Genomic DNA, 18,063 nt, shown 5'->3' with positions numbered 1-18,063 from the left:
ACCCATACTAGAAGCATCAGTCTCTATTATAAACTGCTTATTGAAATTAGGTACAGCTAGTAAGGGAACCTTTATCAAAGCAGTTTTTAGATTGTCAAAAGCAGAAGTTGTGTCTTGAGTCCACAGAAAAGAGTCCTTCTTAAGAAGATCAGTAAGAGGCTTGGCTAGCTTGCCATAGTTCTGAACAAACCTTCTGTAGTATCCAGTAAGACCCAAGAATCCTCTCAATCCCTTGAGATTTGTTGGTTGAGGCCAAGTCTTCATAGCATCAATTTTAGAGGTATCAGCAGCTACCCTCCCCTCAGAAATGATGTGGCCCAAGTACTCAATCCTCCTCTGCCCAAAACTGCACTTCTTCAAATTAGCCTTAAGACCATTAGATCTCAAAACAGATAGAATTACCTCTAGATGATGAACATGAGCCTCCAAATCAGGGCTGTATATAAGGATATCATCAAAAAAAACCAGAGTGAACTTCCTGAGATATGGCTTCAAGACATCATTCATAAGGGATTGAAAAGTTGAGGGTGCATTAGTCAACCCAAATGGCATGACCATGAATTCATAATGACCCTCATGGGTCCTAAAAGCAGTCTTATTGATATCCTCTGTTTTCATCCTGATCTGGTGATAGCCAGATTTCAAATCCAGCTTAGAAAACACCCTAGCCTCCCCTAATTCATCTAATAATTCTTCAATGAGGGGTATAGGGAATTTATTGGGGATAGTAATTCTGTTTAGGGCCCTGTAATCCACACAAAATCTCCACCCACCATCCTTCTTTTTCACCAAGATAATTGGGCTGGAATAAGGGCTTATGCTAGGCCTGATGACCCCAGCCTCCAACATCTCAGCCACCAATCTCTCAATCTCAGATTTCTGGTAGTAAGGGCACCTATAGGGCCTGAGGTTAGGTATATCAGCTCCCTCCTTCAAGTGTATAGCATGATCACACTGCCTAGAAGGGGGAAGTCCCTGCAATTCTTGAAAAACCTCATCATACTTGTGCAACACCTCTGTTAATTCCACAGGAACCTCTCCTTTATCAACCCCTCTTTTAGAATCACCATACTGCAGCAAAATCCCTTCTCCTTCCTTGAGTAGAACTTGCATGAATGCACCTAAAGATAACTCTGTTTTGGTTAGGGCAGGGTCTCCCACAATGCTAACAACTGAGTCGCCCTTCTTCAAGGTCAAACTCATCCTACCAAAATCTGCCCTTACCTCTCCCAAACTAGCCAACCATTCCAGACCCAAAACTACATCTACTCCCTTTAAAGCAAAAAGGTAGAAATCCTGAGTTACCTCAATTTGTGGTAGGTTTAACAATAATTGAGGACACCTTCCTCTGCAAGATATTTGATGCCCATCACCCACCTCCACAAGGTAGGCTTTAGTATCTTCCTTCTCCAATTGCAACTGATCCACCAACTCCTTTGAAATAAAGTTGTGGGAGGCTCCACAATCAATCATGACCACTACTGGAGTACCACATAAATTCCCCTTGATCTTCCAAGATTTAGCTGTAGTGAGGCCCTTCATAGAGTATAAAGAGAGCTGTAAAGAATCAGAGGGTACCTCTTCCTCTGCTTCCACCTCCCCTTCTCCTTCTGCATCCTCCTCATCAGCCATTAATAACATGTTGAATTGCTTGAACTTACACCTATGCTCCCTCGAAAAAGGCTCATCACATCTAAAATAGAGGCCCTTCTCCCTTTTCTCCTTCATCTCAGCATTAGACAACCTCTTGAATTCCCCTAGAGACTTAGAATTGCTAGCCTCTGGATATCCCCTGGAAGGTGCAGCCACACTTCCAACAGAGGAAGCATCTCTCCTGCTAGTATGTGAAGAATTAGGTTCCACAGTAACCACCTTACTGTAAGAATTAGTCCTAATGGATCCAGAAGTCCTTGGTAGACTCCAAGAAGGTCTTCTATTCACCACTAAGTTCTTCTGTTCAATCAAAATAGCTTTCTGCATTACTTCTGGCAAGGTCTTCAATTCATACAGCCTGACCTCTGCCCTGAGTTCTTCCTTAAGACCATTTAGGAAAACTCCCCTAACAAAATCTTGGTGGAGCCCCCTCAAGGCCCCTGCATACTTCTCAAAATCCTCCACATAAGCCTCTACTCCCCCTTCTTGTTTCAAGGAGAGAAGTAGCTCAAAGGGGTTCTGAGCCATAGAAGGTTGGAACCTTCTAACCACTGCCAATTTAAACCCTTCCCAAGAAGGTCTTGGATTACAACCCTCCCACCATTGATACCAACTCAGAGCCCTTCCTTCTAAAGCAACCAACGTAGCTTTCATCCTCTCTTTTTCAGAAATGGATCTTAGAGAAAAATATCTCTCTAATTTCTGCACCCAGCCATACGCATCATCCCCAGAGAAAATGGGAATCTCCAATTTCCTCCACCTTTCTTGATGTTGCTCCCACTTATGGCTATCCACCTCCTCATTTTCACTGCCCCCTTCATCTGTTTTCTCACTGGGGCTAACTCCTAATTTGAGGGCTATAGCAGCCAATAATTCCTCTGTCTTTGCAATACGAGCTTCACTCAGCTCCATCCTCATACGAAATTCCTCCTTTTCAGTCCCTCCACCTTCGTTTTCTCTAGCCATACTTCTTGTAGAGACCATACGCCAAAAATCCTCCCAACAGCAGCGTGATTTCCTCCCACAGGCACCAGAATGGTGCTCTGATACCAGTGATAGACACTGGTATCTATAGAACTAGGAATTTAAGAAGAAGATTAAGAGAAAAGCCCCGAACTCAGAATCAAATCGATTCTGATAGGGTTCTAAGTATCTTTATTGAATTTAGACTAGAATAGAAGTAGGATTACAAGATTGCTCACTCAAGGATCCCTGGATCCTTGTGTACCTCACTGATTCCTGAATCAGTTAAGTTCTAAACTCAAAAAACTACCCTCTCCCTAACTAACTCTGCTATTTATAGCAGTTAGTTATCTAACTGATTCTAACTACCCAAGGGTAGAAAGGGAAAGTTGGTTATTCTATCCAAACTCTCCTCTTTCCCCTTTTATACACGTTTTTAATAAGTGGCTTAGTATTGGCCTTATCAAATCGAAAAAAAGATGAAATAAAAATCATTCGAATCTACCCCACTAATCCAACACAACCAATAATAGAATGCAACTATTATGCAAATAAAATAGTAGGTAAACATTTAAAGAAACACATAAATTTCATACTTCAAGTGTTTCATAAACTTACTTGTGTGGCAAAAATCAGCAGTTCACCGATAGAGAAGAGGGCTATGAAAACATACAAGCTCCTGAAACAGAAAGCAATCAAACAGAAGATTGCACCTAAAAATGTTGCTCCAGAAAGAAGCTGCAATGGTAAAAAGAGAACCAAGATAAGAAATTAATTAAATGACACAATAAAATATCAGAGAGATTAGAGCTTCAACAAAAATGGAACAGATGCAAAATTGACAAAGGAATTAGAAAGGAATTATAAATATATAACCTTAAGTAGCCTGAGATATGCAAAATCACAAAGTTCTTACATAGAATTACAGCCTTGAGAATAGAACAATAATTATAAATGTTCTCATAATAGTATTGGGAACTTGGAACTTCCTCAAAAAATGCTAGACCTGTACTCTATCTAGATTTAGTGAGTGGCCTTGTAATCAATAAGGCATCAATATTTAGACCAACGACACCAGGAACAGCAAAACCTTTTCCTACTAGGTGGGTCCTGGCTACGTGGATCAAATTGTAAACTATGTCTTCAGAAATATAATTTAAATCCAAGTCCTTTTTAATTGTTTCGCTTATAGTTTTTTCTTGATCTCTACTTTTAAATATTTGGTTATCATTCGACATTATTGCTACACCATTGAGGCTTCCAGTCCCCAATATCTTCCACCAAAGTCTTCCTCTGAAAGATTTCTCTCTTCAATAGCCACAACTTGACTCTCCGGGCCTTGCCTGGGCACTTCTGCTAATTGTCTCATCCTAGCCCATACATTCATCTAAAACCTATACCGGGTAGTCAAGCTCACTCCAGGATGAAATCCATGCAAAGCTTTCTATATGATTTCTTTATAAAGGAAAAATCAATTTGAGAGCAAGAAATCCAATTTCTTTACATAATAAGCTCTTCCTGCTTCTTAAAACAAGTAATTATTGTAAACCGAAAGCTACCAAAAAAATCTAGAATACCATTGTCCTTCACATTAGCGTCCTCAGACCATACCCCACGCAAATCCTCATCCCCACTATATTCGCTCTCAACTTGACCATTTAGATCCCCTCCTAGAAAAATCTTTACCATGTATACTATTAGTACAGGTAAAATTGGATTTCTTGCACCTAGGTCAAATTACCTCCCGAACCCAAGGAACCCACCTCCTTCTTTATAAGAATAGATTTGCCACATGAAAAAAGACTACTAACAAAGTGATTCGCGAGTCATTTGATTTCACATTATATGTAAATGAAAATCCACTAAGTTTACCTTGAAAGCATTAGAGATTGTTGAATTCATCCTATCAAGAATCAAGCCTCCAGATAATGTCCCCAAAATCCCACAAACAATAGTAATACCTCCAAACACCAAGTCAGCATTACTCTGTCAAGAAAAGCACTGTCAAAGAAGCACACCTCCAATGGAAATACCAGACTTGTACAGAAGTGAGGATAGCAGTGAAATTAATAAGCAACAACTACAAAAACCAAGCCTTATCCACAACCATATATGAGGTTGAATACATTGATGAATCAATTACATTGGGTTCTATCAAAAACGAAATCTTCAATAAAACCATTTGCATTAAGGTTTTTTAGCAATGTTTTCTCCTAATATTTAATTGGAAGCATCAGTTAAAAAGTTATTCAAGGGCAACATATGATAATACCATATGATAAATGCTGTATCCTGCCTTTGGACCCCAGTATGAGTAAGCTCCAATGACAAAATTGTATGATATATACCCTGGCAACGTCTAAATTATTAAGTCAGGCAAGGATTAATGTAGTTCTGAATTGACAATACAATTATCATATTCTCAAAACTGAAAAATTATCTCAATTTAACTGGCAATATCATTGATAAAAGCTATAATAATAACAATAAGATAATGATGTTCCAATTTTATATATAATCATTGTCATGATCAGATAAAAAACAAGACAGAAGAGTAATAATTTGCAGGTTAGGAAAGGAATTAAGTACCTAGAACATTTACAACATACACTTGGTCATGCAAGAGCACCTGCATATCTTTTGAGAATCTGGTGAACTGATCCCCCAATTTGGATGTTGACCTGACAAACACAAGTTATCAATCATAAAGGTGAGATATAATCTTTTATTCAATCAATCTCATCGATCAGAAGCAAACAGGTAGGCTGGTCTATTCTGACCATCAACGTCAAGATAGTCTCAACTTCACAAGAACTCTAGAAAGGGAACTCACCATATGAGTGTAAAAAATGACTTTAAACTATAAATATAAAATAACAAAAACTTACAAGAAAAGTTCTTTAAAAAGTAGGAGGTCGTGTAAATGGGGGGCATATATGATTAGTATGCAATGACAATTGTCTGCTCTATTTTCAGTTACAGTATAAGAACAAAGCATTGGGCTTTTAGGAAAAGGAAACATGATAATGACACAGTGAGAGTAACCCCCTTTTCCAGTATGTTTACACATGTATGCACGTGTGTTTCTCTGGCTGTCTCTACATGCTATCTTTTCCAGTCTACCTGAGTCCTGACAAGGTTATGAATATGCTTATATGCAGTATTGCCAAAACTGCTTCGCGTGAAATTATTTTTATTAATAAACATGCCTATATCATTCTCTATTGCAAAATTCAAAGACTTCGCTTGCACTATGAAATCAAAGTATTAAATTGAATGCATCCCCATTTTTGGATAGTTACGGTTCCAGCCAGTAAAAAACAAAAGTAATGATGCCAGAAAATTGAATCAACAAGAACTATACTGATTGATTGAAGTGATATTGTCCACTCTCTTGCATATTTCAACAATTATGGTAAGCTGTTGAATACTTGATTTGCCTCTAACTCTATTTTCCTTCTCCTCTTTTCACCACAAGTTAATTACATGGATTTTGGGTTCTTTTCTGCTTGGAATTAGAAACAGGAAACATAAACGACAAACAAAACATAAAAAAAGAGCTACTCACTTGGAGCCTCTGGTAAAGGGTTGATCTGCAGCAGGCATGCCATCATCTGTAAGAGAAACCTCTAACATTGAGCGCATAAATTATTTAGTGCCACAAGAGAAAGGCAATCATTCTATACAAATGGCAAAGAAAGCTACGATGAGATCTGGGAAGCAAGAAAAATCTCTGCATACTAAGAGTATGACTATTCTCGTTGGAATGATTGCCTAACACACATGGCTTTTTCCTTGAAAATTACAAATAGCATTAAAAAATCATGGGATATAAGTTAACATATTCAAAAGATAATTGCTATAAAAGCAATACAATTTGACATTTACTACAGCTTTTTTCCTTTGAATCATCACAATGCAGCTTTTATTTAACTGAAAACCAGGCATAGAGTACTCTGGTTTCAGGCCATCAACAATAATTATCCCAAACAGTAAAATATACATAGATACCTACCTGTAAAAAATGTAAGATATCCTTTTGCTCAATCACCAAGTACAATCTTTAAAAGAGAAAACAGTTTTTATATGAAGAACATACATCACTTCCTCTTCTCTTCATTAGCATGTCAGCTGGCTTTTAAATTTTATTTCTCTTTAAGAAATTTGAGCTGCCTCTGAATTTTCTTTTAAGATTGGTGATATTCTGAAAATAATATAACAACAACAACCAACAACCAAGCCTTATTCCCGCTAGGTGGGGTCGATGCATGGATCAAATAACATCATAATATGCTATCATAAAACATGTTCATTGACAAAGCAATGGTCTCTAAATTCTTCCTAATTGTTTCACCATAGAAAGATAAAACTCATTTCTCCATATAGATTTTTAAATGTACCTAATAATATATAGCAGAAAAATAGTAGCCGAAGTAATAGTCAAAAGATTCCAAAAATACCTCCAGTTTCTGAAACATTTGTTTCAACAGATGTCAGTGTCTGTTTGGACTCCAAGGGAGCAAAACCTATGGTCACAAATCAAATACTACAATATTATTCCAAGTGTTAAAAAAATTAGGGACATTCAGAAACAAATCAAACAGAGGAAAACGGTCACCTTCCAATTGCAGAGGTTTTATTACAAAACCCAAAATGGGAAAAGGAAGCATCAAAATTGCCTCACCCCAAAATGCAACACGCCAGTTAAATTGACTTCCAACCTACATATTATTTGAAATATTGAAGATAACTCATTTGTAGACAAGAAGTTAAAACACAAAATGATGAACACAAGATGTGTGACAATTTTGGTATTGGATAAAGTTCAACCTACAGTACAACAGATCATGTATGCAAGCCCATTTATCTAATAACTCACAAGTTGCCAGCTTGGCATAAGCATTTTTTATAATAAGCTTGGGATGAGCATTAAGCATGCAAGTAGCTTATTTAAGTATAATAAACAGTTTCGTAAGAAAATATATTTAATTAATTTCAGAACATGGCTAATATACATTATTATTTGTGCTTAACAATATTGTTAAATATAGTTAATCCCTCATAGTCCACTTTTTTGCAACGGTTCCAGCTCCATAGTTTTCCTTGTGTTAAATAAGCTAAGCACAAGAAAATTAGTGCTTGGCATAAATAACCAGAGTTATAGAAGGTGATAATTGGTCACAAAACTCACCTTTTGCTGGAAAAAATGGTTAAATTGGATGGAAGAAATTTTACAAAACAACTTCTTATAATATGTCATTACTAAAACTCCTAAACAAACTCAACCAAGGCAAATAAAAGTTCCAACTATTCTTAAGACTGCATTTGAACATATAGCATCCCAAGGAAATGAAAGAACAAGATTAGCAGGGATAATCAAATATCATATGTTCATGAAAAATAAAACAAGTAGTTCACACCATAAAGAAAAGAAACAAAAAGAGCATCTTGACACAGCTAGATTATATAAGTAATCTTACAAATCCACCATAAACATAGCCCAAAGCGGTCCCAGCTGGTATACACATGTAAAATGTAGCAAGCCATGCTGTTTTCTGTCATCGATGAAAAAACTTCAAAGCTGTGAAACTAAGCACCGACGGACAAGTAGGTTGAACAAATTCTGAAGGGGAACTGACAAGTAAGACAAACCTGTGCAACAGGTGCATTGTCATCTATGAATGGTGCTGCAAGGCTTATAAAGGAAGCCTCACCTACACCAACCAGCCTGTGAAGCAAACTTGTAAGTCTTGACTCAAGATACGGCATAAGAAAATCGTGAATTGTTAAGGCCTTGAAAAGTGAAAAAAGTGATATATCCCCTTACATTCGGCATATTGCAATAGACCAAAAATCAAACGAACTACCACAACCAGCTACCGCAAATGTCCAAACAGACAATCCAACACCAATAAGGCGAAATGGATTGTGACTGCAAACATGATAATGCATTAGATCACCATTCAATGAGATGGGAAACATGGAAGTTGCAAATATTTAATTTGATCCCACCCTAAGGTACTGTTCAGTAGAGGTGATAAAACAGGAAAGAATAAAACAAACATACAGATTTGGTGCATTTTAAAAAAAAAATCAGAACAATAAATTATGTTACAAAGCGGGACATTTTGGTTGCACATTTAAAGGGAACATAACAAAACACCTCATTCTGTTCTGTTCTGTCTGCCAACGCTACCTAAGGCTAAGCCTTTGAAGAGAAACAAGTGGTTAATGCAATACAAAGTTAACTCACCTTTTGGCAAGAGATGCAAAGATTGGAGAAGCAATTAGAAGTCCAACCATAAATGCAGAAGACAGGACTCCATCTTGAAAATTGCTCAAGTGGAAATCTCCTCTGAATTTATAAAATCAATGCTTCAATGAGATTTTTCATTTAATTAAAAAGGAAAGGGCTAAATTACTAAACCTTCAATTAACTCCTGGATATTTTATGATGTCGACAAAGAAATCCTTTAGAAAATTATCAGCAATTGTCCTAAAATGATTTAAAAAGTCACAGTGTTGGTCCTTCTAAGAACATAATTGGCGACAAAAGACCATAATTACATGGTTTCCTCGCTAATCACGTGTAATGCTTACCACATATTGGATTCCATATAAAAAAAAATTGTAATAATATTGTCAAAAGTGACAAACAGCATAGAATTAGATACAGCACACTGGAACCGGTACTGTGAAGTGCGAAGGATGTAACTATGCAAAAGACTCTCAAATTATTGGCAAATTAAATCATTTAAGCACTTAATCGCTGATAAAAAAAACTTGCATGTATTTATCCGGCAACACCTTTACAATTTGAGGAGTAAATTGCGGGTTTCGAAATGGAGCTTACTGAATTCCAGTTCCGGAAGTGCAAATACCAGCATCGGTACAAGTTGGAAGAGTTCCATTTACACCATTGCTGGCAATAGCTCCTCGATCGACATAATTCACCAAATTAATCACACAAAATATTATAAGAAGCCTGAAATGAAATCACATAGAAATAGCTTATTATTAGTCATTCACTTTCCTTAGGGTTTTTCTGGAAAACTTGGAATAAGGAAAGTAGAAGAAACAGAGGTACCTTTTGGGCGTAAACCAAGAAGGAGGGGTACTTGGTGCTGAAGTTTTGAAAGCCATTTTTGCAACTCTTATTATTATGGATTGGATTTGGAAACTGTATCTTATTTATAAATAGAACTTGAATTGGATTTTCTGAACTGAATTCAACCAAGTCTTTTCACCACCTTCGTCTGTCTTGGGTACCCAAATCGGAAAATGTAATTAACACATGTCATTACTATTAAATATCGGTAATATTTTATTAGGAAAAAAAAAATGTATGCAAAATTTTATATATTATTACTATGTTATTTATATTCATACTTAGTTATTATTAATTCTTTAAAAAATGTAATTTAAATGTTAAACTCATTTATTGTACTGACAGCTGCAGGTAGATATTTAATAATTATTGTGTATAAATCTTTATATGAATATTCTAAATTCATTCATTATTTTTTTTTGTTTATTGCTATATAATAATTACAGTTATTTGGTGGTTGAATAATTTATATCTATACTATATATAAAGTTAAGACTTAGTGTAACTTCTACCATGATCTAATTTTTACTTCATATTTTATCTTTTATATTATTTAAATTTTACAAAAAAAACCATATAATTTTAATTAATCACCACCAACACATTAATTAACCAAATCTCTCACCTTAAACTATACATTATCATAAACACATAAAAATTATAATATAAAGTATAATGAATGCAACAAATATATTCTAATTATGAAAAAATGAAATATATAAAAACTGAATATATAATACCATACAATATTAACCAACAGACATAGAGCACCTGTACACACTAGTTATAATAATGTAAAAGAGAGATAGACAAAATTGTACAAAAAAAAATCAGTAATGTTTGAGCTTTTAATTACATAAAATGTGTATTCTTTTATTTTATTAATTTTTTGTTTATTAGTATTATCCACAGTGAAATAACTCCTGGTATTAAAAATGTTATCGGCATTTTTATCCTTCTTCCTTTTCGTGATTATTCGGTTTTCCTCTCTTCAATTTTATATGCTTTTTAGACTTTAATTGCTCTTTTCATTCTTCATCAATTATCTATATCTATTCTATACTACTTATAAATAGAAAACTCAAAATAATTATACACCATAGTGTAATTTGTTGTTCTCTCAAGCTCATGTATGTTTCATATTAATTGGTTAACTATTTCTTCTTTCTTACATTATAACTATCAGTTTTTAATGTAGAATATGAATGTTCAATTTATTTAACAAAAAATATTATATTTGACATTTATGATATACAAACTACAGATTATAAATGATAAGAAAACGGGTTGTCAGAAATACTAGTGATTATAAATCTTATTATTCTCTTCAAAATTTTAAACTGATATAATAGTAATAATGGTGTACAGAGAAATCAACTATACACAAATTAGCACTAACTCACAATATGGTTCCGGATTCAATCCTGAACCCAATACAATATAAGCAATATAGTTTAGTTCCATGATTGAGTTTGGTTCATTTTTGAGAAACTTAAGCCCGATGTGGCTGTGTTTGACCCATGATGATAAGAGACCCATTTAAAAATAATAATTTTAACTAATATTTTTATTTTAGTAATATGTTGACTTTTATAAATCTAGTACATTCCATAATTCTACATTAAATTCATTTTATAAACATTATAATAGAGACAAAATGGTTAAGACTTTAGGTTTATCCAAATTTGAATCTCATAAAATTCATATTTTATTTAACTTTTTATCTTAAGTTTTATATAGTCTACATAAAAAAATCAATTTTTTGTTAGTAAAACTAATGCACATATGTAAGATAAGTTGTAGCTATAATTTCCTCAATCCCATGACAAATTATCTTTAGATTGTTTTTAATAAATTTAGGGTTACATATTTCGTTACCTACATTGGGCCTCAGATTTGTCAGGAATAATCTTGAAGAAACTATTTATAATCGATTTAATTCACAATTCTGTAGAGATCAGAATCATGGAAAATCGATAAACTATTAGCAATTATGTGATACTTATATGATTCATCCTCTCTTATAAACTTGTATAAGAAAAAATAACAATATAGGAAATATAATACAATGTCAAATCTATAATTTCTTCACAAAATTTTGACATGTTCAATTAAAAAAGTGAAAAAACATTCTATTCCATTGATCAAAAACAAAATAAACTAAACCGATCCAAAACACTCCATTTTGTTCGGATCAGTTGTGGAACTACCAAAAAAAACAAACTGAAGCTCACTCCCTCATGTATTTATAATCAGACTTTCATATACATAGAGAGAGATCAAATTTAATAAATTATTGGTTTCTTTTTTAATTAAAAAACACTAATTCAACTCATACAAAATTAACAAGTAAAACACATCTCCCTCGCTCAGAGTGATGGACCTTTATAAATTATCATGTTGATTAAATCATATTTAATTATTGCATTGGATAAGGACCTGATTATTATTAAAAGAAAGAATGCACCACTTATTTGTTGTAGGTCCAACTTTCACTTTCAGGCCTTCGCAAATTTTACCGCTTTGGTCCTTTCTATATATCACAAAAGTCATCAACCCTTCCTGGCAAAAAAGTTCCCGCGATTATTATTTAACATCTAAATTTAAATTCGCTGCTTACAGTTATCGTGTGCCCACTTTTTTAACAAACAAAAATCCCAAACCCCGATAACCAAGGATAACCTAACAATACGTAAAAATCATCAAAATTCTAAGTACACCATCAAGCCAACAACAATGCTCCTCCCATAAAAATTGATCCTATTTATTGTGTCCGCTATAGCTGAATGAAGCTAGCTATACTATTTCACCGACAAGAATTATACAACTAACATTATTCATTTTAATCATACATAAAACAACGCTTCTTTTTCCAAGTAACTCGAACTAACATCAAATCTGAAAAGATTTTTTATCATCATTGGTGAATTGACTGATTCAAAAACTCATAATCAAACCGCCTTTGGGTTCATGGCACAATTAAATTCACATTGGAACCAAACAATGGAAGCTAAGTACGGTGTTGATGTTACATCCACTACTAGCCAACCTTACGCTTCTTGGACATTCTTCTTCTCCGCTCTCTTTCCTCCTCCATTTCTATCAACCTAAGTTGCTCCTCATCCTCCTCTTTAGCAATTTTGGCACTGCATATATCACACAAATTCATCAACACCCCAAAACATCACTTAAATAAATATATACGTTGAAAGCATTTGAAAGGCAAACATGAAATCACGAGGGGGGAAATGGGAAACAAAAGCCAGATGCACCAGCTTTTGAGGAAAGATTACAGAATTATAAGCATCATTAGGTACCATAAGTTTCACAAAAGCCAGATTTTAGAAAAAAATATTAAAGGATATGTTCTTGGCCTCGCACTAGGTCTTGTGTTCAGCAAAATGAACAAGTAGAACTCCGATTTAACAACAGAGTAAATATAAATATTATACTATTATTTTAAGCGCAAGAAACAAACCTCCTCCTTTCCTCCCTCAAGATTTCATCAAAGCCTGCCTCCATGTTATCATCATCGTCATCATCAGCAAATTTGTTGGGGTTGTAACTGCAAACAATCCAACATAATGATTTCAGTTATTCCTCTCATAAGTGATCAAAAGGAGTAGATTCAGTGATTAAAAACGAGCCACTCAGTCAGAAATATTCCAAAATCCATACTCTGAAATCAAGCACTTCCAACCAAAAAAATTATATAATTGCTGTCAGAAGATTAATAGATTGGTTGGAAAAACATTTCTGACTTCAAAACAAAGAAAAGATGTTCAAAAGCTATTGATTAGCAGTTCAATGCATCCTCAAAAAATAATAACAGACAACAGGTGAACAGAGCGAGAGATTTACAACCAGACTTGACCACGAGACTAAATTTTGTTCTCGTTACAGTTAAAGATTTACCCCAACTACTTAATCTAGGTTAGTAACAAACAGAGATATTTTGTAGTATGTGGATGAATTCATTCGTCAACAAATTAACTTGCAAGCATCAGCCAAAAGGTAACAGCAATTGTTTGATTGTCATGGTGCACAAATGAAGATATGTACAACAAACATCATAACTCGAAGTTTAAAAAAATACCTCACAAATCGCTCCACACATTTAGTATAAAGAAATCAAGATTATCTACATATCAATGGAAAACACAAAGAGCTTACTTAAACATCGATCTGATCATACTCCTAATATCCACATCATCCCCGCCATCATCATCAGCGCGTCGTTTCACAACCTTATTCCTGGGGCGGTGATCTTGCGACTCAGAATGCTTTGGATTTTGCTTAAGTGGTGGCTTATTTATCTATCAAGCAAGTGAACATATATCTTAGTAAAGAGATACGATACAAATTCAAACAAAAATCCATAACATTATGCATAAATGTATATATGTATTTGTATCCTCACACCTGAGCTTTTGGTGGAGCTACTTGTTGTCTTGGTACCAGCTTAGGTTTATTCTGTACTCGTAAGTCCTTTCTTTGATCAACACTCTGCTTTGGAACAGACGAATGCACCTTTGAAGGGAGCGATTTCTGCACACCATTTACAGGGTTTTTCATACCATGTGTTGATGATTTATTCGCCATGGTACTAACAGGCACCTTTGAAGGAAGGCCTTTAGGCAACACAGGCCGGCCAGGTCCATTACCACTATTGCTACCAAGCTGTTTTCTTGAATCAGCTGGCCCATTACCACTATTGCTACCAAGCGGTTTTCTAGGACCAGGTGGTCCGTTGCCACTAATGCTGCCAAGCTGTTTTCTAGAATCAGCTGATGCATTACTCGCCTTACGGACAGAACTTAACTTATTGTTGGACCCTGATTTAAGAGGCAAATGACCAGCCCCAGAAACAGGTTTCCGGTCCTCACCACTGCCACGAACAAGCTTGCCACCATTGATCATAGGTTGTTTACTCTTCCCTGCAACTTGGGCTGATCGTCCCTCTTCAACATCAGCAAAAACCCTGTATAAGTTTCCGCAATTACAGTAACATATTTTAACCCCAACATCAAACACATAAACCCATAACCAAGCAGTAACATACCAGAAATGTGCACGGATACATTCCGAGGAGGGGGCTCTTTCTTAGGCGCTGGAGCATCATCAGACAAAAGAAATGAGTAATCTCTAGTATCCTTGACTTTCCGGGCTTTAACTATCTTCTGCTTGAACATAAGAGTTCATCACAATCATTTTAGAATCCAGTGACTAAAAAGTTACTTTAAAAGAAAAGCTTCACACTAGCTGCAATACCTCGCTGACTTTGGGTGGCGGCTGACTATGAGATGAAGACTTCAATCCACCATTAGGTACTTTAATAACGTTCTTGTTCTGCAGCAGGATTAATATGAGAAAACGGCATCCAAGAACAAGGCAAAAAAAGAAATCAAAGAACACCTAGCTGCTTCATATTCCCAGTAAAAAACCAAAAAGTGAAAGACATTGAGCAAAAATAGATGACTGAAGCAACTTGAAGGAATTTCAAAAATGAAACACAGTATTAGATAATGTATCAAAAAATGAGAAGATTAACAACTCTGTTATTAAATAATGAAAAGATAATGTATCAACTCAGCAAGCCTAAAAACCAGGTAACTCACACCTAAATATAATAGCTTGAAAAGAAAATTGCTAATAGCATACAGAAAATGCAGAAGAAATATTGAAAAATAATGCATAACAAGGGTTCTGAACACATACAATGTGAGATGAGTTAGACGGCCTGGGTGCCAAATGCTGGTTTTCTAAAAATGACTTGCTTTCTTGGATTACGCGCTGAGCAATAACTGGTTGAGAAGGGCCAAAAAAGGATCCATAACTGCAGAAACATTAAGATTGAAGACAAAAAATTATCATTCATGTTAACAATTTTCATCCTATACACACAAACCAAACAAAAACTATTGATTAAGAGCGCAAAGTATGTATAGTTATTACATATACAAGTCACACACAGCAAATAACAGATATATCTTGAAATTCATGCATATATGAGCATGAAACAAGATAAAAGCTATTACTTATAATCAAAATTAAAACCAAGTTAAATAAGGCAGATTACAGAATGTATAGTACTATACCACGTAGAGAAAATGGGACCATATAAATATATATAAGCTTTAGAAAAATAAGGCAGAGGGAGAAATAGAACATACTAGCATAAAAGTAAAATAAAATTGAATTCATGTGCCACATCCCAACTCAATACAGGATACTGTTTTAAATGGTTGAGGCTTGAGACTCCTCAAAACAGTAATTTTCAAGGTGATACTAGCACACGTGACTGTGTATACTGTTAAAAAATGGTTGCAAGACTCACTTATCATATGGAAGTTTCTTCTTTCTACCACTTGAATCTGAGAGGGAAGAACTGCTTTCCTTCTTCATCTGCTTTCGAATTGATTCCTTCAACTTTTGCCTCAACCCAAGGTACTCCACTTCTTCCTTTGTGGGCTTGCGAGGTTCTTCCTCTTCGTATTCCTCCTCATATTCTTCACCTGCCTCCTCTCTCTCATCCTCATAATCATCGTAATCACCATAATCCTCGAGTTCCTGTATGCAGGATAAAGAGTTATCATACAATGTGATTCAATTAAGGAAGAAAATAACCCAAAAAATAATATTAATGGGATTATCAATCCCCAAAGTTGAGAATGCGTACTTCTCTATCATAGCCCCGCATTGCCGTTGAGTAAAACTAGAGAATCGCCAGTTACAAAGTATTTGAGACTAGATTACAAGTTTGATTGAAGACCTGCTCTTGTTGGTACGAATGCACAAAAAAATGAAATTAGGGTTAGAAATTGAATCTGAAATTCTCGCCACAGAAACTGACAGTGTTAAATTGAGAGACAAAGGTAAGCAAAATAACCTAATATAACAAAAAATGCAATATTTTTCTCAGGAATACTAAAATTAGGGTTACACGATGAACAAATCGCTCGAATGAAAGAAGAAAAAGACCGTGCTAGATTTCCCCAAAATTGACACACACAAAAGGAACAGAATCGAAATCTTGTGCAATTAAAACCCCAGTAAGAGTAACACCCAATATTCATCGGAGGAAGCGGAATTGAAAGAGAATTTTGGGGAATCTAAATATTAGAAAATGAGAAAAGCATAAAAAGCAAAAATTGAAACGGTGGAAACAATAGAAACAGCAAATGAAAGGGAAAAGTGGGGAAGAGAATGAGAAGAAGAAAAAAAGCAATACCTGATCTGTGAAGAGCTGGAATTGTAAATTAGGGTAGAAAAAGAAAAAGGGGTATGAGATTGGAAGGGAAGGGGTCTTTATAATTTATTGTGTTCGAGAAATTTCGATGCGTTTCCCTTCCCTTCCCTCTTCCAACTACACGACAAGACCCGTCATAACCCCAATTGTCTGATCCAGACCATAAACAGGTTCCTACTTATGTATATTGGGCTTGTCGTGCAAGGAATTCGTAGCCCAAACACTTATGAAATTTATAAGTACATAATTTACGCTATTCTCACCCACTGATGTCAACAAAAATTGTACGTAGGTAATATATTTTGTGTTTCTCTCCATTTCCTCCCTCTAACTGCATTTTTATTTTTATGGTCGGGTTTAGATTTAAAAATTAGATTCATTCAATATTTAAAATCGAATAAAAGATAAATATAACTCGGTCCGACTACCTCATAGTTACTCATTCATCATGTTCACACAACAATAATAAATCTAGTAGACAGCGAGAACTATGACAAACTATAAATCAATCATCTACAAAATACAGATATGCCAAAGCTATATAATATAGATAAGACAATCGTTGCTTATTTTAGACACATTCAACAAGATAAAATAATTGATGATGCCAACAACATTCATTAGAAAACATTTCATTCTTTTACCTTCCATAAAGAAATTAACTTCTAATACTATATTGTATAAATTGATAAAATCCAAAGTTAATCACCTTACAATAATATTGAATTGAAAATAGCAAGGCACCCAGCCTGTCCTCATTTCTGTCATATTTTTTGTGTTCCGGTCTATTGAAAAAGTGACATTTTATTAAAAAGAAAATTCTAAAAATATTAAATAACATATATGTATTATTTAGAAAAAAACTCATTTTGATATAAACATGGGGACACATTTATTTCGGGACAAGTGATTCTCATTCAAATACCATAAACCTGGTGGACATGAGAAGGGCAAATGGTTACTTGCGATGCATTTAGATATATAGGCTGATTAATTGTTTATTCAGTAAATCATACTCCGTGCTTCCGTGGTTTATCAACATGCCCCAAACTAAGAGGGGGCAAACTTCACCATTTTGGTTGTTGAGAAA

The 18,063-nt window shown here is 34.8% G+C and overlaps 2 protein-coding genes and 1 long non-coding RNA gene across 5 annotated transcripts in view; 1 reads left to right on the top strand and 2 right to left on the bottom strand.

Annotated features, from left to right (window-relative positions):
- LOC109332900 (probable sphingolipid transporter spinster homolog 2) overlaps positions 1-9,887 on the bottom strand; it is a 19,645-nt gene extending 9,758 nt beyond the window's left edge. Inside the window, exons 1-13 of one of the 2 annotated variants that reach the window (XM_019568044.1) lie at positions 9,704-9,887; positions 9,470-9,601; positions 8,870-8,971; positions 8,444-8,548; positions 8,269-8,344; positions 8,097-8,171; positions 7,235-7,337; positions 7,077-7,142; positions 6,185-6,245; positions 5,206-5,297; positions 4,889-4,965; positions 4,489-4,602; positions 3,235-3,354 (exon numbers count right to left, since the gene is read on the bottom strand). In XM_019568044.1, coding sequence (XP_019423589.1) covers positions 3,235-3,354; positions 4,489-4,602; positions 4,889-4,965; positions 5,206-5,297; positions 6,185-6,245; positions 7,077-7,142; positions 7,235-7,337; positions 8,097-8,171; positions 8,269-8,344; positions 8,444-8,548; positions 8,870-8,971; positions 9,470-9,601; positions 9,704-9,759 — 1,179 coding nt within the window. In that variant the 5' untranslated portion in view covers positions 9,760-9,887. The remainder of the gene's footprint in view (positions 1-3,234; positions 3,355-4,488; positions 4,603-4,888; positions 4,966-5,205; positions 5,298-6,184; positions 6,246-7,076; positions 7,143-7,234; positions 7,338-8,096; positions 8,172-8,268; positions 8,345-8,443; positions 8,549-8,869; positions 8,972-9,469; positions 9,602-9,703) is intronic. The other variant, XM_019568045.1, reaches the window with a different exon arrangement.
- The window catches only part of LOC109332904, a 23,563-nt gene extending 10,965 nt beyond the window's left edge, over positions 1-12,598 (top strand). The window contains exon 3 of the long non-coding RNA XR_002105954.1: positions 12,521-12,598. This is a non-coding gene — a long non-coding RNA (uncharacterized LOC109332904). The remainder of the gene's footprint in view (positions 1-12,520) is intronic.
- On the bottom strand, positions 12,544-17,093 carry LOC109332901 (protein SPT2 homolog). Of its 2 annotated transcripts, none has more exons than XM_019568047.1 (10): positions 16,956-17,093; positions 16,404-16,499; positions 16,062-16,294; positions 15,443-15,560; positions 14,996-15,073; positions 14,787-14,904; positions 14,147-14,685; positions 13,898-14,040; positions 13,203-13,289; positions 12,544-12,870 (listed from the first exon to the last, which is right to left on the bottom strand). In XM_019568047.1, the coding sequence occupies exons 2-10, from the start codon at positions 16,422-16,424 to the stop codon at positions 12,765-12,767; spliced, it is 1,443 nt and encodes a 480-aa protein (XP_019423592.1). In that variant the 5' UTR covers positions 16,425-16,499; positions 16,956-17,093; the 3' UTR covers positions 12,544-12,764. The 2 variants fall into 2 exon arrangements, with proteins under 2 accessions (XP_019423592.1, XP_019423591.1); XM_019568046.1 differs by having other exon boundaries at positions 16,404-16,496.

This window comes from Lupinus angustifolius, chromosome LG18 (assembly GCF_001865875.1).
Source record: "Lupinus angustifolius cultivar Tanjil chromosome LG18, LupAngTanjil_v1.0, whole genome shotgun sequence".
Classification (NCBI taxonomy): Eukaryota; Viridiplantae; Streptophyta; class Magnoliopsida; order Fabales; family Fabaceae; genus Lupinus; species Lupinus angustifolius.
Note: the sequence above shows the minus strand (reverse complement) of the source record. Positions and strands in the feature narration are given on the sequence as shown.